Raw genomic sequence first — 20,511 nt, forward strand, 5'->3', positions numbered from 1 at the left:
CCTAACTGGCCTTCCCATCGCTACGCTTGCCCTCCCTAGTCCGTTATCCACATTGCAGCCAGAGTGATATTTTAACATCACTTATATCACTTTTCTGCTTGAAACAGTGGGTCCCCATTTGAGTTCAATAAAGACTCAAATCTATGGGACACCTACAAGGTTCTGCCTGTGTATTCAGCCTGCTGTGGAATCACTGGCCCTTGCTGGGCTATATATACCCTTTCCATCCTGGTTTTATATCATTTGCTTAAAAATACTAACCTCTCTCACCTTAGGGGTGTAACCCTCCTAGGGTGTGCTTCTCCCTCCCCATCAGCTGGTTAACTCCTGCTCAGATCTTGGCTCGTGTTCCTTCCTTATCACCAAAACAACTAGAGATTGCAATGTGACAGTCTAAAGGTGGGAAAGGGAAAATGTTTCCAGTGTGCTTTAACAGACAAGTAAACTGATTGCATTATTCTCCGTCCTGGAAGGCAGTAGGAACAAGAGAGGGATACCAAAGAAAAGGGTAAAGACATGGGAGTTCTGTATGTTTGGTTTTTCATTTTCTCCATTTGGAAAATTGTATATACGAAAGGATTTGCAAAATCAAACCATTTGTCCAAAGAAAGAAAAAGCCAATACTAAAGAATGTGATAAAAATAAGAAATATGTAACAAATGTCATGGCATAACTTTATCACAGCCTAACTCCTGGACGACATGGAAATAGTGAACTCACACTGAAGAAAATATAGCTAAGAAGTTAGTGTAACTCTAGGGAAAACATTTGTCTCATAACACTAAAATAGGAATTCTGAGTAGAGTCTACGTCCTTCAAAGAAGTTTTTATTCTTAAGGATACAGTGTACATATGGCTTAAACTAAAATATTTCACATTAAATAAATGTCTTAATCAGATAGCTGTGTTATCACAAAGGATAAAGAATACTTATATATTCCACTCATATCAAAGAATCTAAACACCACTGTAAATGCATTTACATTTTTATTTTTCTCTAGGATTATTTTAAGATTGCTATTTTAGCACACCCTTGGGAAATGTATAGTTGCCTTAAGACTGTGGATGACCTGGTGTCGTACGAGCAGATATTTTTCAGGATCATTTAAGTATTGTAAAAACGTTACCCTGAGATTATCTCAAGAAATAAATTATCTCAGAAAAGAGCACTGGCTATGGAAAGAGTATTTTCCAGAAGGATTCAAAATCATCAGTAGCATTGCTGGTGCAGAATTCAAAGAGCTCATAAGGTATATGGCGGAGAGAGAGAGTGGAGTGTGTGTGTGTGTATATCTTTTCAGACAGATAATCTTGTGGTACCTTTTATTTTCTAGGCTGCTTTACTAATTTTCAAATTTATCGCACTCTGTTTTGTGAAGAAATTATTTGACTTCACGTATTTAGCAAACTGATTATGCCCATTATGCTTAAAGAAGCTTTACTGAGTAGAAGCCTTCACCCTCTCTTTTAGTTTTCTGGACAGTGACTATGCCGGCTCTCTTGGTTGCATCTCATTCATTCCTGCAACAAGTATTTGCCGAGGACCTGCTCCGTGCTGGACGCTCAGCGGTCACCATCCATTTCCGAAAATTAAATATTGGCTTCTTGGTTTTTTTCTAGGAAGATAATTCTTTAAGGAACAAGAAGAGTTCTAAGGGAAAAGGAACCAAACATGCTTTAAGGAAAAGCATCAGCCCACAGACACCTATGTTTAATTTTTTACACTTACCCATTGCAAATTATAAAGAACATTTAAATATTTCACCCAAATCGAAGATGCTAAATGCAAGTGCAAATGCATTTCCTTCCCAAATTTAAGTCATAGTCCCTGGTGTCTTCCTTTAGGATTAGGCCTCACGTGTAAGTTTAATATTTTAGCAAGAGAATGTTTAGTTGTTTTAAGACTAATTGTGGATGCCCTGGTGTCACATGTCACTTTTCTCAGAGATCCCAAAAGGCTCTGTGATTTTTTTTTTTACAACAACAACAAAAAAAAAGAATAAAAAGGAGAGAGTAATCTTGACTCTTAAAGAACTGCCAGCATATATAATTTATGAAAGTGTTGTATTTAAGAGTTTGTGTAAGATGTAATTCTTTACTGGTTGGTAATTTTTTAATGTCAGGCATTGAATATAAACTAAAATGAACTAAACACGATTATTTGCTAGTTAAATATTTAATCCTCAGTTTTCTCTTGTCAATAAACTTCTTTGTCTTTCTTTTCTCCTTCTTTCTCCCTTTCTTTCTTTCTTTCTTTCTTTTTCTTTCTTTCTTTCTTTCTTTCTTTCTTTCTTTCTTTCTTTCTTTCTTTCTTTCTTTCTTTCTTTCTTTCTTTCTTTCTTTCTTTCTTTCTTTCTTTCTTTCTTTCTTCCTTCCTTCCTTCCTTCCTTCCTTCCTTCCTTCCTTCCTTCCTTCCTTTCTTCCTTTCTTCCTTTCTTTCTTTCTTCCTTTCTTTCTTTCTTTCTTCCTTTTTCTTCCTTTCTTTCTTTCTTCCTTCCTTTCTTTCTTTCTTTCTTTCTTTCTTTTTTTTAGGACCTGGGGATACCGAAGGTGGGTCATATGAAGCGAATTCTCCAGGGAATTAAAGAGCTTGGAAGGAGTACTCCCCAGTCTGAGGTGTAATCATATTGGTGCTATTCCTTGGAAGGGAAGTAATCGCTACTTAATACAAAGTTCTCGGAAGCACTTTGGCTGTTCTTGCAGTTTTCTGCCTAGATGAGTAAGCACCGCTGAGGCACCTCTAGGGCTTGACATTTTGCCGTGGGCGAAAGTTTTGATTTGCGGTATTAGAAAAAATTTTTTGTGCCAAAAAATACATTCCACGAAGCCATTTTCTTATTGTGCAAACCTGACGCGTTCAAGTATGCTCAGAGTAGTAAAAAGGTAGGAGGAATCTGAGACAGTTGCGTTGTCTAAGAGATGGAATTGTAGAATGTTTACTTTCCTTTAACGTGGCCAGATGGAACGTTCTTATTGTGCAACCACGTAACTATGTGGCCAAAAGTACTTAGATTTCATTATTGGAGGCGTTGGCTTCCTCCTAAAATCATTGGCTAGAAGACTAAGATGTACATTAAATTGTGATTTGAATTGGTATCACCTCAGATTCCTAACGCTCAGTGGTCAAAGAATATGGTGAAAACCCCTCAAATACTACAAATGAATGCAAATCTTAATGCACGATGTTCCTGCCTGAATTGTCTTTCTGGTTTTTGCATGTCACATTTAACATGGTAATACTTAGCTTTAATGTCAGTTTTAATGGAATTTAATTTATTACTACCTAAGTACCTTTTTGTTGGTTAAAGGCACTTTTCTGTTCTTTGATGTGGAATTTTGCATCAACATTCTATATCTAAGAATTTGTAAACATGTGTCTGTGCCCTAATCAACAAATGATTTACATATTATGCAAGCTAATTTTATATCAACAGATCATAAACAGTAGGTGTGCACATTAAGAAAATTCTCTGGATATTTTCATAAAATTTTATGCTCTGTTGCCTAACAAAAATTATTGTAGCTCTCCAAACCAAAATTCCCACATTTCGTTTTTATTTTCCTTTCAGTTTAATAATTCTTTAATACTCTGTTTGCATTTATAATATAGTAGACTGTTAACATCCAGAAATTTCCCCAAGGTCTCAACTGGAATTTGTTTACTGATTGGTCCCCAAGACTCGCCCACTTAGAAAAGTGACTCCTGATTCAAACTTCCCAACAAGAGGTTTTAATTTTTTCTTAAGGGCTTTCCATTATTATTATCTCACTTAATTCTTGTGTCTTATCAGGGAGATATTATTTTCCTTTTGCTAAACCACTACATTTCAGTGTAGCTCATTAGAACTTAACATTACAATGATCAAAATCTTTGAAAGCCAAAGGCATACATATCAAAAAGTCACAAAAATATCCTTCAATAAACTTTTAGATATTCTATGCCAAAAAACTAATTATAACATTTGAAAATCTCCTATAGATGTAAAGTAAACCGGATACTGACCCAGTGGTGACAATTTCCATAACGTAGCCTTCTAGGTAGGTGCTCAATAGATACACATACGCACGTATATACATGTACACATATATGTGTATATACACTTCTATGTATATTCACACTTGCAAACCTGTAATCTGACATATACTCTCACTGATATTTTCCAGACATTTATTTACCAAAGGCTTAAAGAGAAATACTGATGGGAAAACATTTAAAACGAACTATTGTCAGACATATAATTTAATTATATCAAAAGGGTTTAAATAGTTGACACTTTATTCTGACTTATAACTTGGCTATTTACTAGTAAAATCAGAAAATTGGGATCTCTTAGAAATAAATGAACTTGATGGGTTCCTGACCAAGTGTGTCTGACCATATATTTTACCTGTCTAAATTGTGAATAAATGAAAATTTTCCAAAGGGAATTATATCAAGGAGTTTAAAGGAGCAAAAGGCTACTCCCGTAATAATTTTAATGTTATCCACACCTATGGAATCAAAGGTATTTCTTCTCCAGTCCCTTTTTAGCCCCCGCCCCCACCACCACAAAATGTCCTGTGCTTTCAGGCACTTCCCTATTGAGATCAAAATAGGGGGCACCAGGAGCTCAGAACTCTGCTGAGATCACCAACCCCTGACCAGCGCTACCAAAAAAAAAAAGGAAAGGTGAAGGCAAGGAACCCTAGGAAAGAATGAATTAATAAGAAATCTTTATTGATTTTCACTGCCCCAAAATACCCCTTTGCCAATAGGAAAGATTCTCAAGTTATCACATGTTTCAGAATTTAAGAGTGAGATATAAATGATAGAATTTTTAAATTTGATGTTGATTTTTCACTCCTAAGTAACCTGTCATATATATGCGAAACCTTAGCTAAGGGGATCCTTAGCTAAGATTTTCCTGCAAAATGGCTTTTGGATGAGGAAAATTCTTTAAAATCACAATTTTGAGATATTTTTTGGTTAAATGAAAGCATCTTTCCCTGTAGCTTTGTCTGTGAATGGCTGTGTAGGACCCACATGACCTCACTCACACCTGTGTGCCAGGACGGTGCCCTCGGAGCCTGGTAGGCCACTGTCAGCCTCACGGAGGAGCCAGCTTCTTACACTGGATGGGACTACCACGAAAGTGAGAGGGGCCTCCCGATGGGACTGGATCGCAGCTCTGGGGAGCGCAGGTGGGGCCTCTGTGCCTTGATCCACATGTAAGCTGAGGTGAGAAGCTCAGTCCGGTCCAGCTAGCCAGCTGCAATTGCTCCTCGTTCCCCCACCAGGCTGTCCCACACGTGGATCATTTGGGAGGGCTCGAGGGGAGTCACAGCCACATCCACTTTCTTTCATTTTTCTTTCCCTGCTCATTCTCCTGAGGAAGAACTTGCTTTTCAAGAGAGAGGGGAACAGGGTCAGACCTAAATAAAATTTTGGCATGCTCAGTTTTTCTCTTCTGTGTCTTTCCGCCTCACTTTCTGAGTTTCTCTCTCACCTCCTGGCTTCCCGTTTTTCCACCTGCCCAAGACATTGATGGTTGCTCAAATTCTCACTGCCAGGTACCATCCTTTCCTCATCCACTGTCCCACTAGAAAATGACTCTTTTTCTGTCTCCTCACCTTAGCCCCCTTTGTGGGTCATCTCGCCAAGTATTAGGAAGAAAACAATGTAAATAAACTAAGTTTACAGTTTGCATTTTATAAAAGGACACTTGCCAATCTAAATGAATGAAAGGATTAAATAATTTGGGGACCAGGACATATATTGCTCTAGCTGAGGGAAGAGGTGATCCATGAATGTCTAGATCTGTGCTGTCCTAGGTTGTAGCCACTAGCTACATGTGACTCTTTAAATTTAAACTAATTGCGGGGAGGGTATAGCTTAGTGGTAAAGCACGTGCTTAGCATGCATGAGGTCATGGGTTTGAATCCCAGTACCTCTTAAATTAAAAATAAATAAAGAAGTAAACCTAACTACCTCCCCCCACAAAAAAAAAAAAAAGAAAGAAAAAGAAAAAAAATAAATTTAAATTAATTTAATTAGAAATTTAGTTTCTCTGTTGCACTAGCCATATTTCAAGTGCTCAATAACAGTGTTGAATATTTCCATCACTGCAAAAATTCTCCTGAATAGCACTGCTGACATCATTGCTACTCAAAAAAATGCGGTCCATGATCGAGCAGCATCCGTATCACCTGGGAGCTTATAGAAATAAATGCAGAATCTTAGTCCACTCCAGACCTGTTGAGTCAAAAATCTTCCTTTTAATAAGATTCATCAGGTCATTAGCACTGGCATCAGTATATTTTATCTCACCTAGATAGGAGAGATCTGAGGTCTTCAGAGGTCCTCAGAATAGCATACTCCACAACCGTTTCCTATCCCTTCTCCAGCTGACCCCAGAAATAAGCCGACATTCACTCATCACCCAGCTGAGTTTTCTTCTTAATCTTTTTTTCCTAATTCTGGTTCTAGATGAGCCTTCCCTACCCAGTATGTATTTTGGTAGCTAAGGTGGAACATGGGAGATTGACTGACATAGCTTGGCCTCTCTCCAGCCCCTCACCTCATGTCTAAGTCACTTACAACCTGCATTTGCTCACTTTGTTGCCCATGTGACATTCTCATTTGTTCACAACTTAAGTCAGAGGGAGCATTTCAGAAGAGTATGTACTGAGATAAGTAAAGACCGGGTCAGTCTCCAACAACTTGCACTTTTCACTTCCTCTTATCAGTAGGTGATCCTGTTGACATGGCTCATGCTTGAGGACACACGGCAGCACAATGTAAAATGAATCATTAGGCGTGAAAAAAAAAAAAGAGAGAGAGACCCAAGATGATTAGAAGTAAAGTGAATGTGTCATTAAAGCCCTCTAAGGGGGCATGTTTTGCTAGACTAAAACCTGGCTTTCTTATTATGCTAACTTATCCTGATTTTCTGATAGTTAATAATTCCCTAAAGTAGTGCCTGAAAAATAATATATTTTTGACCCTCAAGACATAAATTATTTAATTTATGGTAAGGTCTTTTCCCAATGACAGATGGTCAATAATCCTTAATTTTTACATAGTGATATAATTTACCAAAACTTTACTGCCTAGAGATTCTTTAGCCAATTTTAAATTAATAAAGAAGCCACTACTTTAGTCTCCATAGTAGTTATTTTTAAAAGGAATTGAGGAAGGAAATATTCATGCAAAGCTATGACTTAAAAAATTAGAGTGGAAATCTCTCTACATCATTTCTAAAGTAAATTATCTGTTATCTCTGGGTTGACAAGATAGTGGACTTTTATATTGTACAGATGTGAATTCTTTACAGATGTCACTTTTCACTAAGCTATAAAAACATTACATTTCGCAACCTTGACACCTAGGATCTCCCCTGCTCCCTCCCCCTCAAGTGAACTTATTTTGCATTTTTCAGATGCAAACTGGATAAAAGTGGTGGGGCTAGAGATTGATGGTAAAATGGCAGTTTTAAAACACCTAGTTCTTTAAATCAGCTGAAAAGAGTGAGAAGGGACAATTCCTCAGCATTAACCATTGGTCAGTGGAATAGCTTCCTGAGTGGTGTCCAGGGCTTGGCTGCCAGGCCACTCCTCTCACTGGCCCACACCAAGTGCATGGGGCTTGGGACTTGTCTGTCTGCAATGTCATCTCCCCAGTGACTCTTGGTGAGCAATCCCTGTGTCAGATGGTTAATATCTTGCCTTTGCAATAGGATGCCTTCCTAAAGAAACAAGTAAAACTTTAAAGAGGCAATGATTATTGGTTTTGATCATCCACAAAGCGTTAATTTTTCTCATTACTGTTTTCTCTTTATTTTCTCCAAATTTCGTTTAAAGACACTTCTCGTAGAATTTAAAAAACTGTAAAGGTTTATCATTACAGAGAAGAGTGATAAAAGACAGCTGGACTGTACCCATTTGTACACTTCTTTCTGTTATTTTCAGGAAAGGAAGTTTAACAGAGTAACTGAGACTGCATTGAACTCAGTAACGATGTCTAAGGAAAAACCCCATTATTACTAATATAGGTGAACAGGTTAATTCCTTTTATGTAGTTAAGATTCTACTTACATATATTTATATCCTCTTTCTTTAAATTTTATGCACTTCCAAGTTTTAGTTGGAAAATAGAAACCAAACCACTACTTAAAAATCGTAAAAACGCCACATAAAATATTTCATGTTATCTGCAAGTTATTCATTGTATAGGAATTTATGAAATAGTCTGGTTATTTCATAGAACTGCATTTCAAGAGTAAATTAACCAAACCTAAAGGAACATAGGGTTACTTTTTAAATAGATTAAAATAAATTTCATACTCAGTTGATAATGCCATTGAAGTAGGTAATACAGTTAAGATATACAAGCTAAAAAGGAAAATGAATATATTTTGTGGTCCTTCCTGTTTGATTGCACTGTTGTTTACCACAGCTTAGCCATATCTATTTCTGTATTCTAAGTATTAAGCTGATATGTAGCTAAAGAGTTCCTACAGTTCTGGTAACTGGTAACTAGTGCTGTGAAAGGTTTTGGTGTTGTAACATTCCCAGTTTTGTGAGTTATATATTGTATATTGAAGATGACTAATAAATGGGAGTAATATATTTATCTAGAGCTGGGAAAATATGATAATTATTTTCAGATCTTCAAGTAAGTTGTATTGAATTTTTTCTTCCTCTTAGGTGAGATGAAAGACTCACTTTTACGTTAAAATGTCTATTTATACAACAAGTTTCTCCTTTTACTGGTTTTATTAATTTTCATATTAAAATCTTTCTTATCTTTTTATATTAAGAGAATTATCATGCTGGTGACTCAAACTGCCAAGATGTATTTTAGTTTGCAGGGCTTTTGGCAGACGAAATATTTAATAACCAACCAGCTTTGTATATTTTGTGGCTTTGGGAGCAAGAATTTTACCTTTGAATCTCTATGCGAGGCAGTGCTGATATCAGCAAAGTCAAAACAGACAGTATTATACATAATCATCAGTAGAAGGTTTTTACACGTTGTATAAATCAGTGCATTTATTTATTATGTGGTGAAATTTAACCTTTATACAAAATGCAATTCTAGCTCTTTTCTTTGTTATTGCTGTTGCTTAGAATGTAATAGCTCTGTCAGTGATTTACTTGTGTACTTGAAGTACTCGTTTCTGTCAAACAGATGCCCAATTTTTTTCCTTGTAAAATATGGTATTTTTTTCTACCATCAGAGATAACTGAAAAATAATAGGCATTTGGTTAAAAAATAATTTTCCTGTTTAAAGTAAATATGGAAAAAGGCATAAAGCCAAAATGAAATCACCAATATTAAGAATTCAATGTAGCCAAGGGATTCATCATGCTATATTTTGTCTCTATATATTTTATCTTCAACTCAGAGCTTCTTTTCTGTGGTAAACTTTCCATTTTTGTTGTAAAAGAGAGCTCAGTGGTTATATTGCCAATATGACATTTAAATGAACATGACGAATCTTGACCCCCTCCTCCCTAAATATCCCATATCTGCAGCTCTAAATTTCAGAGTGTATATTCTTAACAGGTTTGCACTTGACTCTGGGCTGCGTTAGTCATAATAACCACGAGGGATAATGGTTCATTTCTGTCAGTTAAGTCAATGGGATTTTATTTGAGTTTTGAATTACTTCTATTTTCAAATAGTCTCTACTCAACTGTTTAAAAAAACCCAAAGTTTAAAATTTAATGGTGCAACATACCACACAGAATGAAATCACATTTTCAAGGCAGAAAAATAACTGTTCTGATTTAACATCAGGCCGTATCGTATACCAAAGAAATCACTTTAACAAGCCCGAAATCCAACGGTTTCATTGTCTTACAGTGTGAGCAGTAGATGAATTGTAAACTATTTAAGAGCTGTAGTAGAAGATGAAGAATTAATTGACTATCATTTTAAAGACAGAGTTTTATATTAATTTTACTGTTGCACAAGCAATTATCGAAGGCAGGCAAAATGAAAATATATGAGAAACATTAAATGGGAATTAAAGGGAAATGGAGCTTGGTAATTTGGGAAAGGTTTGGAAATGAAGAGGTTGAACGTAGACATCTTACATCCTGGAAATGCAAAACGTGTGAGATGCATCATGAGCACATACCACAGAAACAAAAAAATGCCGCACTGGTAAAGTCTTTTCAAAATAGCTAGTGAGTGGAGGAGGGTGTAGCTCAAGCGCATGCCTGGTATGCACAAGGTCCTGGGTTCAATCCCCAGTACCTCCTCTAAATATAAATAAATAAACCTAGTTACCTCCTTAACCAGTGAGTTTAGGGAGCCCATTCTACTGTTGAAATCTAGAAGTTAGTTAAGCAGGTAGTAAGGATGACCTGATCATTTGTGTTCATTACACAAGGTCTGTAGTCTGTCAACTTAGTGAGTGACACGGACAGCAAGTCTGAAGGGCTTGGCGAGCTCCCGGAGAACGCTGGTAAATGTCGATCAGACCAGACCATACAGCGTAAAGAGATTTTCATGAACCTTCTAAGCCTTGAAATTTGTTAGCAATGATTCCTTTCATTTGAAACAGCAAAAGTATTAAAATGTACAATATTATAAACAGCTGAACTCTGTGATGCTGGAGATGGGAGTAAGGTTTAGGTTAATTGGGTTCCACCGCTGACTTTGGCACTGACTCATGTCCTTTCTATGAGCTATATGTTTTAGTGCCTCGGTTTCCCTAATTAGAAATGGCACACAGTGTTACCAGTTATATGTACTTGGTCGTTTTCCTCGTACCAAAGGAACCGTAAAGTGTGAATCATACCTAAATTTACTGCTTCTTTCCTATTGTCGTTTTAGATAGAAAGAAAGGCTTCCCAGACTATAGCATGAAAATTGAAAGTCCAAATTAGCACCCCTCGATGTTCATCTTAAAAATGAGACTAAAGTCACATTAGTACTGTCTGCACCAGAGTAGGTTATGGCCATCTTTATCTGTGTACTGCAGTTTCGTGTTATTTGTTTCAGGACAGATGAAAAACTCCCTTCTAAGAATTGCAGAAATTTACAGTAATTTAAGTTTTTTACACTATTCCCCAGACAAGCGTTTTATAACAGTAAAACATATATATATAATTGAATATATACAATAAAAAATATATATTTTAATCAAGACCTTCACGTCTTTTCTGAAATTAACAACCCAAAGAGGAATATGTCTCTTTAAATCAACATTTTAAAAAAAGGAATACCGGACTCCCTTACCTTGTTTCCCCCTGTGACGTTACTTACTCTCTGTACTAAGTGAATTCTGAATGGTTCCCTTGTTGTTTAAGCTGAAGCATGGATCTCTAGCTACGTTCTCTGGCTGTGGAATGGTACTCTCCCATGCAAAGTATCTTCAAAACTTCCTGTAAAGAAACAAAACTAGAAAATGTCTTAATTATTACCATAATGGAAATCCGAGTACAATTACGGAAAAGAAATTAGAATAACCTAGTTAAAATTATTAAATGTAGATGAGGGTAAATGAATATTGACTTTACCTGACATTTGAATTCAGTCACTAGCTGATCCTTGACTTAAAAATTTCTTTGCTCCATCTGGTATATATTACAGCTTAATCTGATAAATTAGAGCTCCTGCTGCATTTACCCCCAAAAAGTTGGAATTGCAAGAGGGTGTAAGCTGCATGACATGAGGGAAGATATTGAATCAGAACTCATAAACGTGTATTTTGATCTGTCTTAATGATACAACTTAGTTTTCATGATGACAGCTCTAAATGATGATCCCAGAATGATTTGGTACCGTGACAGGAAGAAATTATTTTTCTGGGAACTTGCTTCCCGCCATGACCTGATATACAGATGACCTTCTTATAATTAAAATTAATTATAATTTTAATTGGAACCTGCCCTGTTTACAGATTTCCACTGTGCAGCAGTTTGTTCATATACATAATGATGCGGATGAAAGAAGTGCAAACTTGAGCAGTTCTTTTGTTTCCTCGCCTCCTTTTATTTGAAAAGCTTTCAGAAAGCTCTTGAAAGATGACACAGTTCTCATAGCAACATTATGTGATTATGTTCTTCTGCCAAGACACTCAGAAGCTAAAATATGGAACAAAACAAGTGCTTAACCTAATCTTGGTCTTGAATTGTATAAGCAAAAGCATTTTCTACATCAGACGGTTTTTTTAGTATTCGTGCAGTTGCGTATTTCATTTTTCGTCCATCTCAAAAATTGAATTGGCGTTTTATGGTCTATTTCTAATTAGCTGCAGTAAAGCAAAGCGACAATTCCATTGCCTCGGTTCAGGCCTTTATCAGTACAAACCTTTACCATTTTTCTCTCCTATGCTTTTGCCGTAGTTTTTCAGCAACTAGTTTTCCTCCCTTCATTCTCCCCTACCTCAAGTCCATCATTCACGTGGTTGACACCGTGGTCTTTCTGAAACACAAATTTGTTTTGTCATCCCTTTGCTAAAGATTCTTAACTAGATGCTCCTTTCTTTACAGCATAGCAACCCAGCTCCTTAGCGGGATGGATAAGGACCTCTGTGACCTCACCTCTTCCCACCCTTTGTAGCATCCTCACCTGTCATTTCTTCTAGAGACCTTTTGTAATCCAGGAATTTGGAACTACTCACAGTTCAGTGCTTTGGCATAATCACATGGCATAGATCAACTCACTCAAGACTCAGTTCAAATTTTACCTTGTGGGACCCTCTACCTGGCTTCCCCAGGTGGAGTTAAGTATTTCTCCCATGCTCCATAGTCTCTTGAAACCTCTATTAAAATAACATTTCAATAATTCAGTATATATATGTGCCTTTCTGCCACTGAATTTTTCTGTCTTTGTAGCCTAGCACATATTAGGACTTTAGTAAATGTTTTTGAATGAATGAAGTTAATATAGAACTCATGTATCTCTGTATTTTTATACTTTCACAAATGGACGCATAGACTTCCCAGAGAGGCCTCATGAGGGGTGTGTGTATTCAGGAACACACAGGCACTCTGTGGAAACCCAACAGAAGAGAGGCAGCAGGGAAGAGCAGTTGCCCCATGAAGGATAATTATTTCTTAGCTGTTAATCAGAAATAGTTACCAAATCTGAATTCTTGTTTCTAAAATTGAGGTTTAGAGGGGAGGGTATAGCTCAGTGGTAGAGGGTGTGCTTAGCTTGCATAAAGTCCTGGGTTCAATCCCCAGTACCTCCACTTTAAAAATAGTAATAATAAAAATAAATAAATATTAAAAAAAAGATAAAATTGAGGTTTATAAAATTTTCACATAACTGCCAAATTCTTGTCATTCATAAATATTGCCCTAAAGATGATCTTTCTCTTTTGCAGATAATCAGTTTATACAATCTACATAAAGACATACACTGATTACCTCCACAAAATAATGAGACTTGAGAAAGAATAAAAAACAGTAATGAAGGTGAAATTTTCTGAAAAATAATTTTCAACCAGAGATAGAGACTGAACATGTGTGATTTCAGGTCATTTGTAGTTAATGATTATTTCATTTTTTATTATGCAAATGTAAGAAGACTCATTGGTCATTGTTATCGCCCCACATAGAACATAAAGACTAAAAACTATTACCTGAGGGTCTGTTATTCTTTTGTGATTTTTGTAAAGCCTTTCTAACATGTCTCCAAATTATGATAAAGGTTAACACCCAAAGCCCTTTAAAGTTAAATAATTTTAAAAACTAAATGAATCCAAAATGCGTGTAATTAAATTAATGGCTTCTTACTTCACTCACTTATTAGACATTTTTCCACCTGCTCTACCCTTGGCACCTGATTAGTCCTGGAGATAACAAAATAACTCATAGCTCTTGTCTAATAGAGTTCCAGTTCATTTTTATAATTATTTTTCTACAGTCTCTTTAAGAAAGTGGGAGGAGGAGAAAATCAATTATACTTCAATTGAAAAAAAAAAAGAAATTGAGAGGACATGTTTTTAAACCAAGTATTTTTTTTTCAGAGAAGTGGTCATCTTCCACCCAAAAAACTACATTCTGTGTCATTAAGAGGTAACTCCGTTTTTATGTCCACAGTTTTTGTATTTTCAGGTCAACCACAAATAATTTTTGACCATTTGTCAAGTACATGTTTCATCAATCTTATAGATCCCAGCTCCGCAACCATAGGTGCTACATGTGAGCCAAGGGACCGATGAATTTGAAGGACACAAGTTAAATTGTGAGTTCATTTTAAGAAGGATAGAGTTCATTTTAAGAAGGCATATATCCTCATTAATACCACAGACACCAACATATACGAAGTATGGGAACCCACAATAGAGGGAAAAAAAGTTATCAAATAATGCTGATGTACTTCAAAGGCTCCATTTGAATGTATTGGTTGATGATTCCACCTCTGATTTTTAACAGGGATTAGGGAGTAATAATATTCAACAGGTAATATACTTATCTAAGCATATAGTAAATATATTACTCATATTTGTGTGGCTCAATGCACTAATATATAGATGAAACAAAAATATTTGAGTTATAAAAAAATTAACCTCTGAATATTTATTGATGGTTAGACAATAGGGTTCCTTTAAGAGAAGGAAAAAAACTGTCTTGTCAGTAAGTATGAAAAAAAACCTTACTTGTATCTATATTTACATTTTGATAGGCATATTTTGAAGTCACTGTTTCCCATCATTATAAAGTATCAGCCATTTCTAAGCTCTCCAGCAAAAGCAGACTTTTAATTTGATACAGCCTTGCTCTCTGTTCGATGTTGCAAAAGGTCCGCAAGAGAAGGAGGCTCAGAAGGCTGGATACTTGGCCCTTATATTCAGCATATTCATCTTACCTTTCCATAAAGATAATCAGTCATTATTTGCCTCCTATTTATCAAGTTGAAAAACCTAACAGTACAGTTCCTTTTATCCCTTAAGTTGCGAAAGATAGTTGTACTCTGGCCTTTGCCATGTTACTTATACTAAGAATTCGCTACATTTTGGAAGTCTGTTTTGAAACTTGCATCTGAAAGATGCAAGACCGCATCTATCTCTTTATTACACAATGGGCTCTGTTTGCTGCAGAAAAGAGTGAAACTTTAACCTGCTTAGCACACTTGCCAGAGAAATACACCTGACAGAGCGGAGGTGATAACTTTGGCTCTATTTACTTTTAATAATGGTAAGAAAACATGAGTTTTGTTTGTTTACATGCTGTTTACAATGGCATAATTTTTTAAATATTATACAACAATTGAGATATTTATTGCATACTATTTTAAAGATGTTCTATGTGTTTTCACCTTTGGAATATATTGTTACAGTTCCTTATACCGATAATTTGGGTGGCTTTGTTAATGTAGATGGTAATTTTTATGACTACTAAGTGACCAGTTTTCCGTGCCTTTTATTGTGGGATGCATGATTATGTATTTATTGTATGGGAGTCACTGATGCGTGTATTTTTGTACTTTGCCGAGAGTAATGGTTGATCTCGATGTACATGATGAAGAGAGATGCCTTTCCCAAAGGGCACTGCCTTGAGATTGTCCTTCTCAAATAAAAAGAATGCATTTGGACAGTGTGTGAAGTTGACATTCTTTCTGATCAGAATCTCATTTTTTAAAATTAAACCTTTTATTTTGAGATAATTGTAGATTCACATATAACTGTAAAAAAAAAAAACACAGAGAGGGAGAGAATGAGATCCTGCATACCCTTTACCCATTTCCCCCAGTAATGACATCTTACAAACCTGTATATAGCACATGATTGCAACCAGGATATTGACATTGACACATTCAAGATGCCAAAACATTCTCTTATCGCAAGGACCCATAACAGGGATCCCTCATGTTGCCTTTCTATGGCCACACCTACTTGCCCCCCACCTCCACCTCCTCCTTTAACCTGGACAACCATTCATCTATCTCCATTTTCATGACCTTGTCATTTCAAGAACATTATATTAATGGGACCCTGCAGTATGTGGCTTTTTCTTTTTCACTCAGTCTAATTTCCTGGAGGTTCATCCAAATTGTTGCATGTATCAATAGTTATCAATAGTTTGTTTCTTTTTATTTCCAAGTAATATTCTGTCTGGTGGGGGGATTCTTGATGGTGAAAACATAATTGAGTTTATCCTCAGAGTAATGAGTCCTTGAAGTTCACGAATAAATATTTGTTAAGAACCAAAGGTGGAACAGGTGTTGTTTCCAGTGCGAGTGATCTAGGAAAAGTCCTTTGTGATTACTGTCTAGTGAGGAAGAAAGGTTATTGTAATGTAGAGCATTATGTGCGGTGATGAAACATGCAGCCAAGTACGTGGGAAGCACAGAGGAAAGGACGATGTAGAGGAGGTTCAGGGGCATCTTCCTGAATAGGTGACCTTGAGTTGAGTGTTAAAGCTGTTAGCCAGGCAAAGTATGGGACATGCAGAGGTGACAGTGCAAGGTAAAACAGCAAAACAGCATGGTGGGTACAGCGTGGTGTTGCTGAAGCAAAAAAGGAGTACAATGAGAGAGGTGATGGAACTTGAGCAGGAGAGGACCAATAATGGCATCAGATTTGACCTCCGTGGGTGGAACTGACTTGCAGAAATCTAAGGACAGGGAGAACAGCTGGAAGTTGCTGATGGGGTCTGAGCAATAGATGATGAGGGACTTCTTTAGGGCAGTTTTAGTGGAAATGGAAATGAGGGAACAGATCTGAGAAATACTGAGGGGAAAATACCTGCACTTGGAGACTGGCTGTGGAAGAATGAGGAGGAGAGAAAAACCCCAGGTTTCTACTGAATGAAAAGGAAAGTACTATGGTCAAATTCATATTTGGGCATCACGGGTTTAAGGTGATTGATTGATTCATAAAATACATGACAATGTTGGAGAGAGGTTTGGGGAGGAAATACAGATCTGGGAGCCTCATCAGGTGGGCTGAAGCCATTAGGATGAAGTTGTCCTGGAAGATCCTCAGGGACTCAGAAAAGGGCCCCCACAGAGCTGGGACTCTGACCTTGGAGGAGGGGTGCTGGTCCAGGAGACCAGTGTGATGGAGCTGGTTCTGGGAGAGCCAGAGGAAGAAGCAGGAGAGTGAGACCGATGGCCCTTCCAGGGTGAGAACTGGTACCCAGGTGATGCTGGCAGCAACAGTGAGCCAAACAAAACAGGAAGAGTGAGCCTTCCCCTCCAGCCTTCCAATTTCCCTCTTGGCACAGCGGGCAGGATGCCAGCTGGTGAGGGAGCAGTGCAATTTGTATTGCAGAACCTCAACCCCAGCATCACAGAGCAGACGATCAAAGTGTGTACTGGGAGCTGAGAGGTAACGGTTCAGTAAGTGGCCACTTGGTCTAGCAAGGCACTCTTCTGTGAGAACAGCAGTCTTTATCATATTCAGTGGAAAGTGGCTCAAGACGCCGCCCCAGGAGGAATAGCTGAGGGAGTGGATGAGTCTTAGCTTATAAAAGAGAAACTTCAGGGTTGGGGGGAGGGGTAGAGATGGGAGGAGATGAGGCCGGATGTAGAATTGATTCAAACATTTCAAGGACCATCACGGGGAGTTGGACTTGCCTTAGTTCTCTTTAAAATTTTTTAAATATTGTTTACATAATTTTAAAGGTTACTTTCCATTTACAGTTACTACAAAATACTGGCTCTATTCCCCGTTGTACATTTCATCCCTGTCCTTATCTTAAACCCAATAGTTTGTATGTCCCCCTCCCCAAACCCTGTTTGCCCCTCCCCCCACAGTTTGTTCTCTGTATTTGTGAATCTGTTTTCTTGTTATATTCACTAGTTGGTTGTATTTCTTAGATTCCACATATGATTAGTATCATACAGTATTTGTCTTTGTCTGTCTCGCTTATTTCACTTAGCATAATGCCTTCCCAGTCCATCCGTGTTGCTGCAAATGGCAAGAATTTGTTCTTTTTTATGGATGAGTAATATTCCATTGTGTGTGTGTGTGTGTGTGTGTGTACCACATCTTCTTTATGCATTCACCTGTTGATGGACAACTATTCTAAATGAGATAAGCAAGTAAAATTGAAAAAAATGCATTGTCCAAAGACATGCTGGGCTGTTTCATTGAATGAGTTCCCCTTTGAGAAAAGGGTTCATACAGAGGCTGAGAGAATGTGAACTCCATGTGGAAACAAAGTTTTTTTTAGCAGTGTATCCCAGTGAATGGATCAGTGCTTGGCCCATGGTATGTACAGTATATATTTGGTGACTAAGTTGGAAGTAATTCAAGCATCAGATCACAGGACCAGAACACCTTGGGGTCCCCTTCAGTCCTGCAGTTGGCTATATATAAAGGAAAAATATGCATAGTCCTAACCAAATTAGGAAACAAATGAACCAGAGTTTAAACTCCAAAAAAAGCTTGTTATCCACCATCTTTTTAAAAGCAAATCACTAGTAACCAAAACTTTTATGCATCTCCATGGTTACCCTGAGACACTGCCTGATTCCGAAGGACTTTCTGAATCATCATATTAAATTACTTCCTCTCTAAAATGCAAATTATATTTTATTATATAATAATTCTTTAAAGTAGTTATTTGTTTCTATAGCCATAATCCTTGATTAATCAGATGGCCAATTCCCTAGTCATGGCAGTTAGGTGTTGATAGTCTTTGTCCATTCAGGCTGCTATAACAAAATACTCTAAGCTGGGTGGATTTTAAACAAATTTATTTCTTACAGTTCTGGAGGCTGGGAAGTCCAAGATTAAGGCATCACTGTGTCTGGAGAGAGCCTGCTTTCTGGTTCACAGAAGGCCATCTTCTCCCTCTGTTCTCATGTGTTGGAAGAGACAAGTGTTCTGGAGTCTCTTAAAGAGCCCTAATCCCATTCATGAGGGCTGTGCTCTCATGACCTGATCACCTCCAAAGTGCCTGCCTCCTAATACCATGAAGGTGTATTGGAGATGAGTATTTCAACAAATATTCAGACCATGGCATAGTGCTAGCAAATTAAATTTTTACCAGGAATTCTAAATAGGGTAGGTGTTGTTATTATTATTATTATTATTATTATTATTATTATTATTATTATTATTATTATTATTATTATTTTAGAAATTAGAATTGTCCCAGTAGGTCAATGATTTGAACCTAATCTTTCCTTCCCTAAGCTCTAGCCTTGGTGTTTATCTCCCTTGGTCTTTGTGCCACCACTGGTGCATTCACAGGATGTGACAATCAGTGCTGTGGTTGGTAACATCCTGGAACTTGTCCTATGGCTGGGGTGTGGATTCTAACCACAAGAATGAGAGGCTACAGATGAAAAACTGTAGCCGCCTGTTATTGTATAGTACATCTTAGTTTGAGGCACTATATGCACATTTAATCTTCAGAATAACCCTGTATGTTTAGTATTAGCTGTGTTGGAAATGTCCTCACACCGTCCATACAACTCCAGTTGGTCCTACTTCTGGCGATGACATTTTGGTTAAATGTGGGCATTGGGCATAATCCTTCCTTAAGGGAGTGATGCTGACTTACCAAATGGGAAGCAGCCCCCAGAAGCATGGTGTCAGGAAAAGCACCTTCTCCGCGATCTCTCCCACCCACCTCCCTGCCACCCCAATCCACACTGCCATGGCACCCTAGCGACTGAGAGAAAGCGACTGAGATCATAAATGGAAGGGATCCAAGATCACATTGTTTAGGTTGTTCTAAGCTTTTTTGACTGCTACTTACAGTGAGAGATACATTTTTCCCAGTAAGCACAAATACATACATAGGTGTGTATACATATAGGTATATATAAGCATAGATACTGATATATCAGCAAGTTTGACGAAACAACACTTAATGCAGAAGCAGTGTGCTTTAAGATTTTATTTTTCTATTTTGTTTTTTAAATTACTGATTACAACCTATTAAAATGATTTTATAACCTGCTAATGGAAGGGTCAGCAAATTTTTTCTGGAAAGAGCCAGATAGCAAATATTTGGGGCTCTGTGACCCATGTGGTCTCTGTCAGGTCTACTCAACTCTGCCACTGCAGCAGGGAAGCAGCCGCAGACAGCATGTAAATAATGGTCATGACTGCGTTCCAACAGAATGTTATTTACAAAAACAGACGGCAGCCCATCCTCTGCTCTAACAGGACACAGCCCACAGCCCACAGTTCTACAGTTTTAAAAATGCAGCGCTAGCTCAACAGTTTCCAATGCACAGCTGACTTCCCAAGAATCATCTGGAAAGCATGTTTTAAAATGTCCAGAACCTACCCCAGACCTATGGAACTAGAATCTCTGGGGAAGGAATCAGGGTGCCACTTAGATCACCCTCCCTGGATGATTCTTACCTGTGATCGGGGTTAGGAATCACTGATCTGATCCAACTTCTCTGCTCACCTCATCCCCTAGTTTACAGAAAATATACTAAAGCTTGAAAGGCTAAGTGCTGGGCTTCAAGCAATTTTCAACAACTTTAAAGAACCCAGGTCATACACACTAGGGAAGTTAAGTTGGAAATTAATAACGAGAAATCTGCAACAGAGCATAAAACTTACCTCTTATAATTTGTTCAGTATATATCCCTGC

General features: G+C 37.4%; 1 protein-coding gene across 8 annotated transcripts in view; it reads left to right on the top strand.

Annotated features, from left to right (window-relative positions):
* The window catches only part of DGKH (diacylglycerol kinase eta), a 154,193-nt gene extending 138,655 nt beyond the window's left edge, over positions 1-15,538 (top strand). For 5 of the 8 annotated variants that reach the window (XM_031466059.2, XM_031466065.2, XM_031466062.2 and 2 more), the window contains one exon: positions 2,533-15,538. In XM_031466059.2, the coding sequence (XP_031321919.1) occupies positions 2,533-2,622 (90 nt within the window). In that variant the 3' untranslated portion in view covers positions 2,623-15,538. The remainder of the gene's footprint in view (positions 1-2,532) is intronic. The other 3 variants (XM_031466063.2, XM_031466066.2, XR_010383610.1) reach the window with 2 other exon arrangements.
* The last annotated feature ends 4,973 nt before the right edge of the window (positions 15,539-20,511 follow it).

Source organism: Camelus dromedarius, chromosome 13 (assembly GCF_036321535.1).
Source record: "Camelus dromedarius isolate mCamDro1 chromosome 13, mCamDro1.pat, whole genome shotgun sequence".
NCBI classification, from domain to species: Eukaryota; Metazoa; Chordata; class Mammalia; order Artiodactyla; family Camelidae; genus Camelus; species Camelus dromedarius.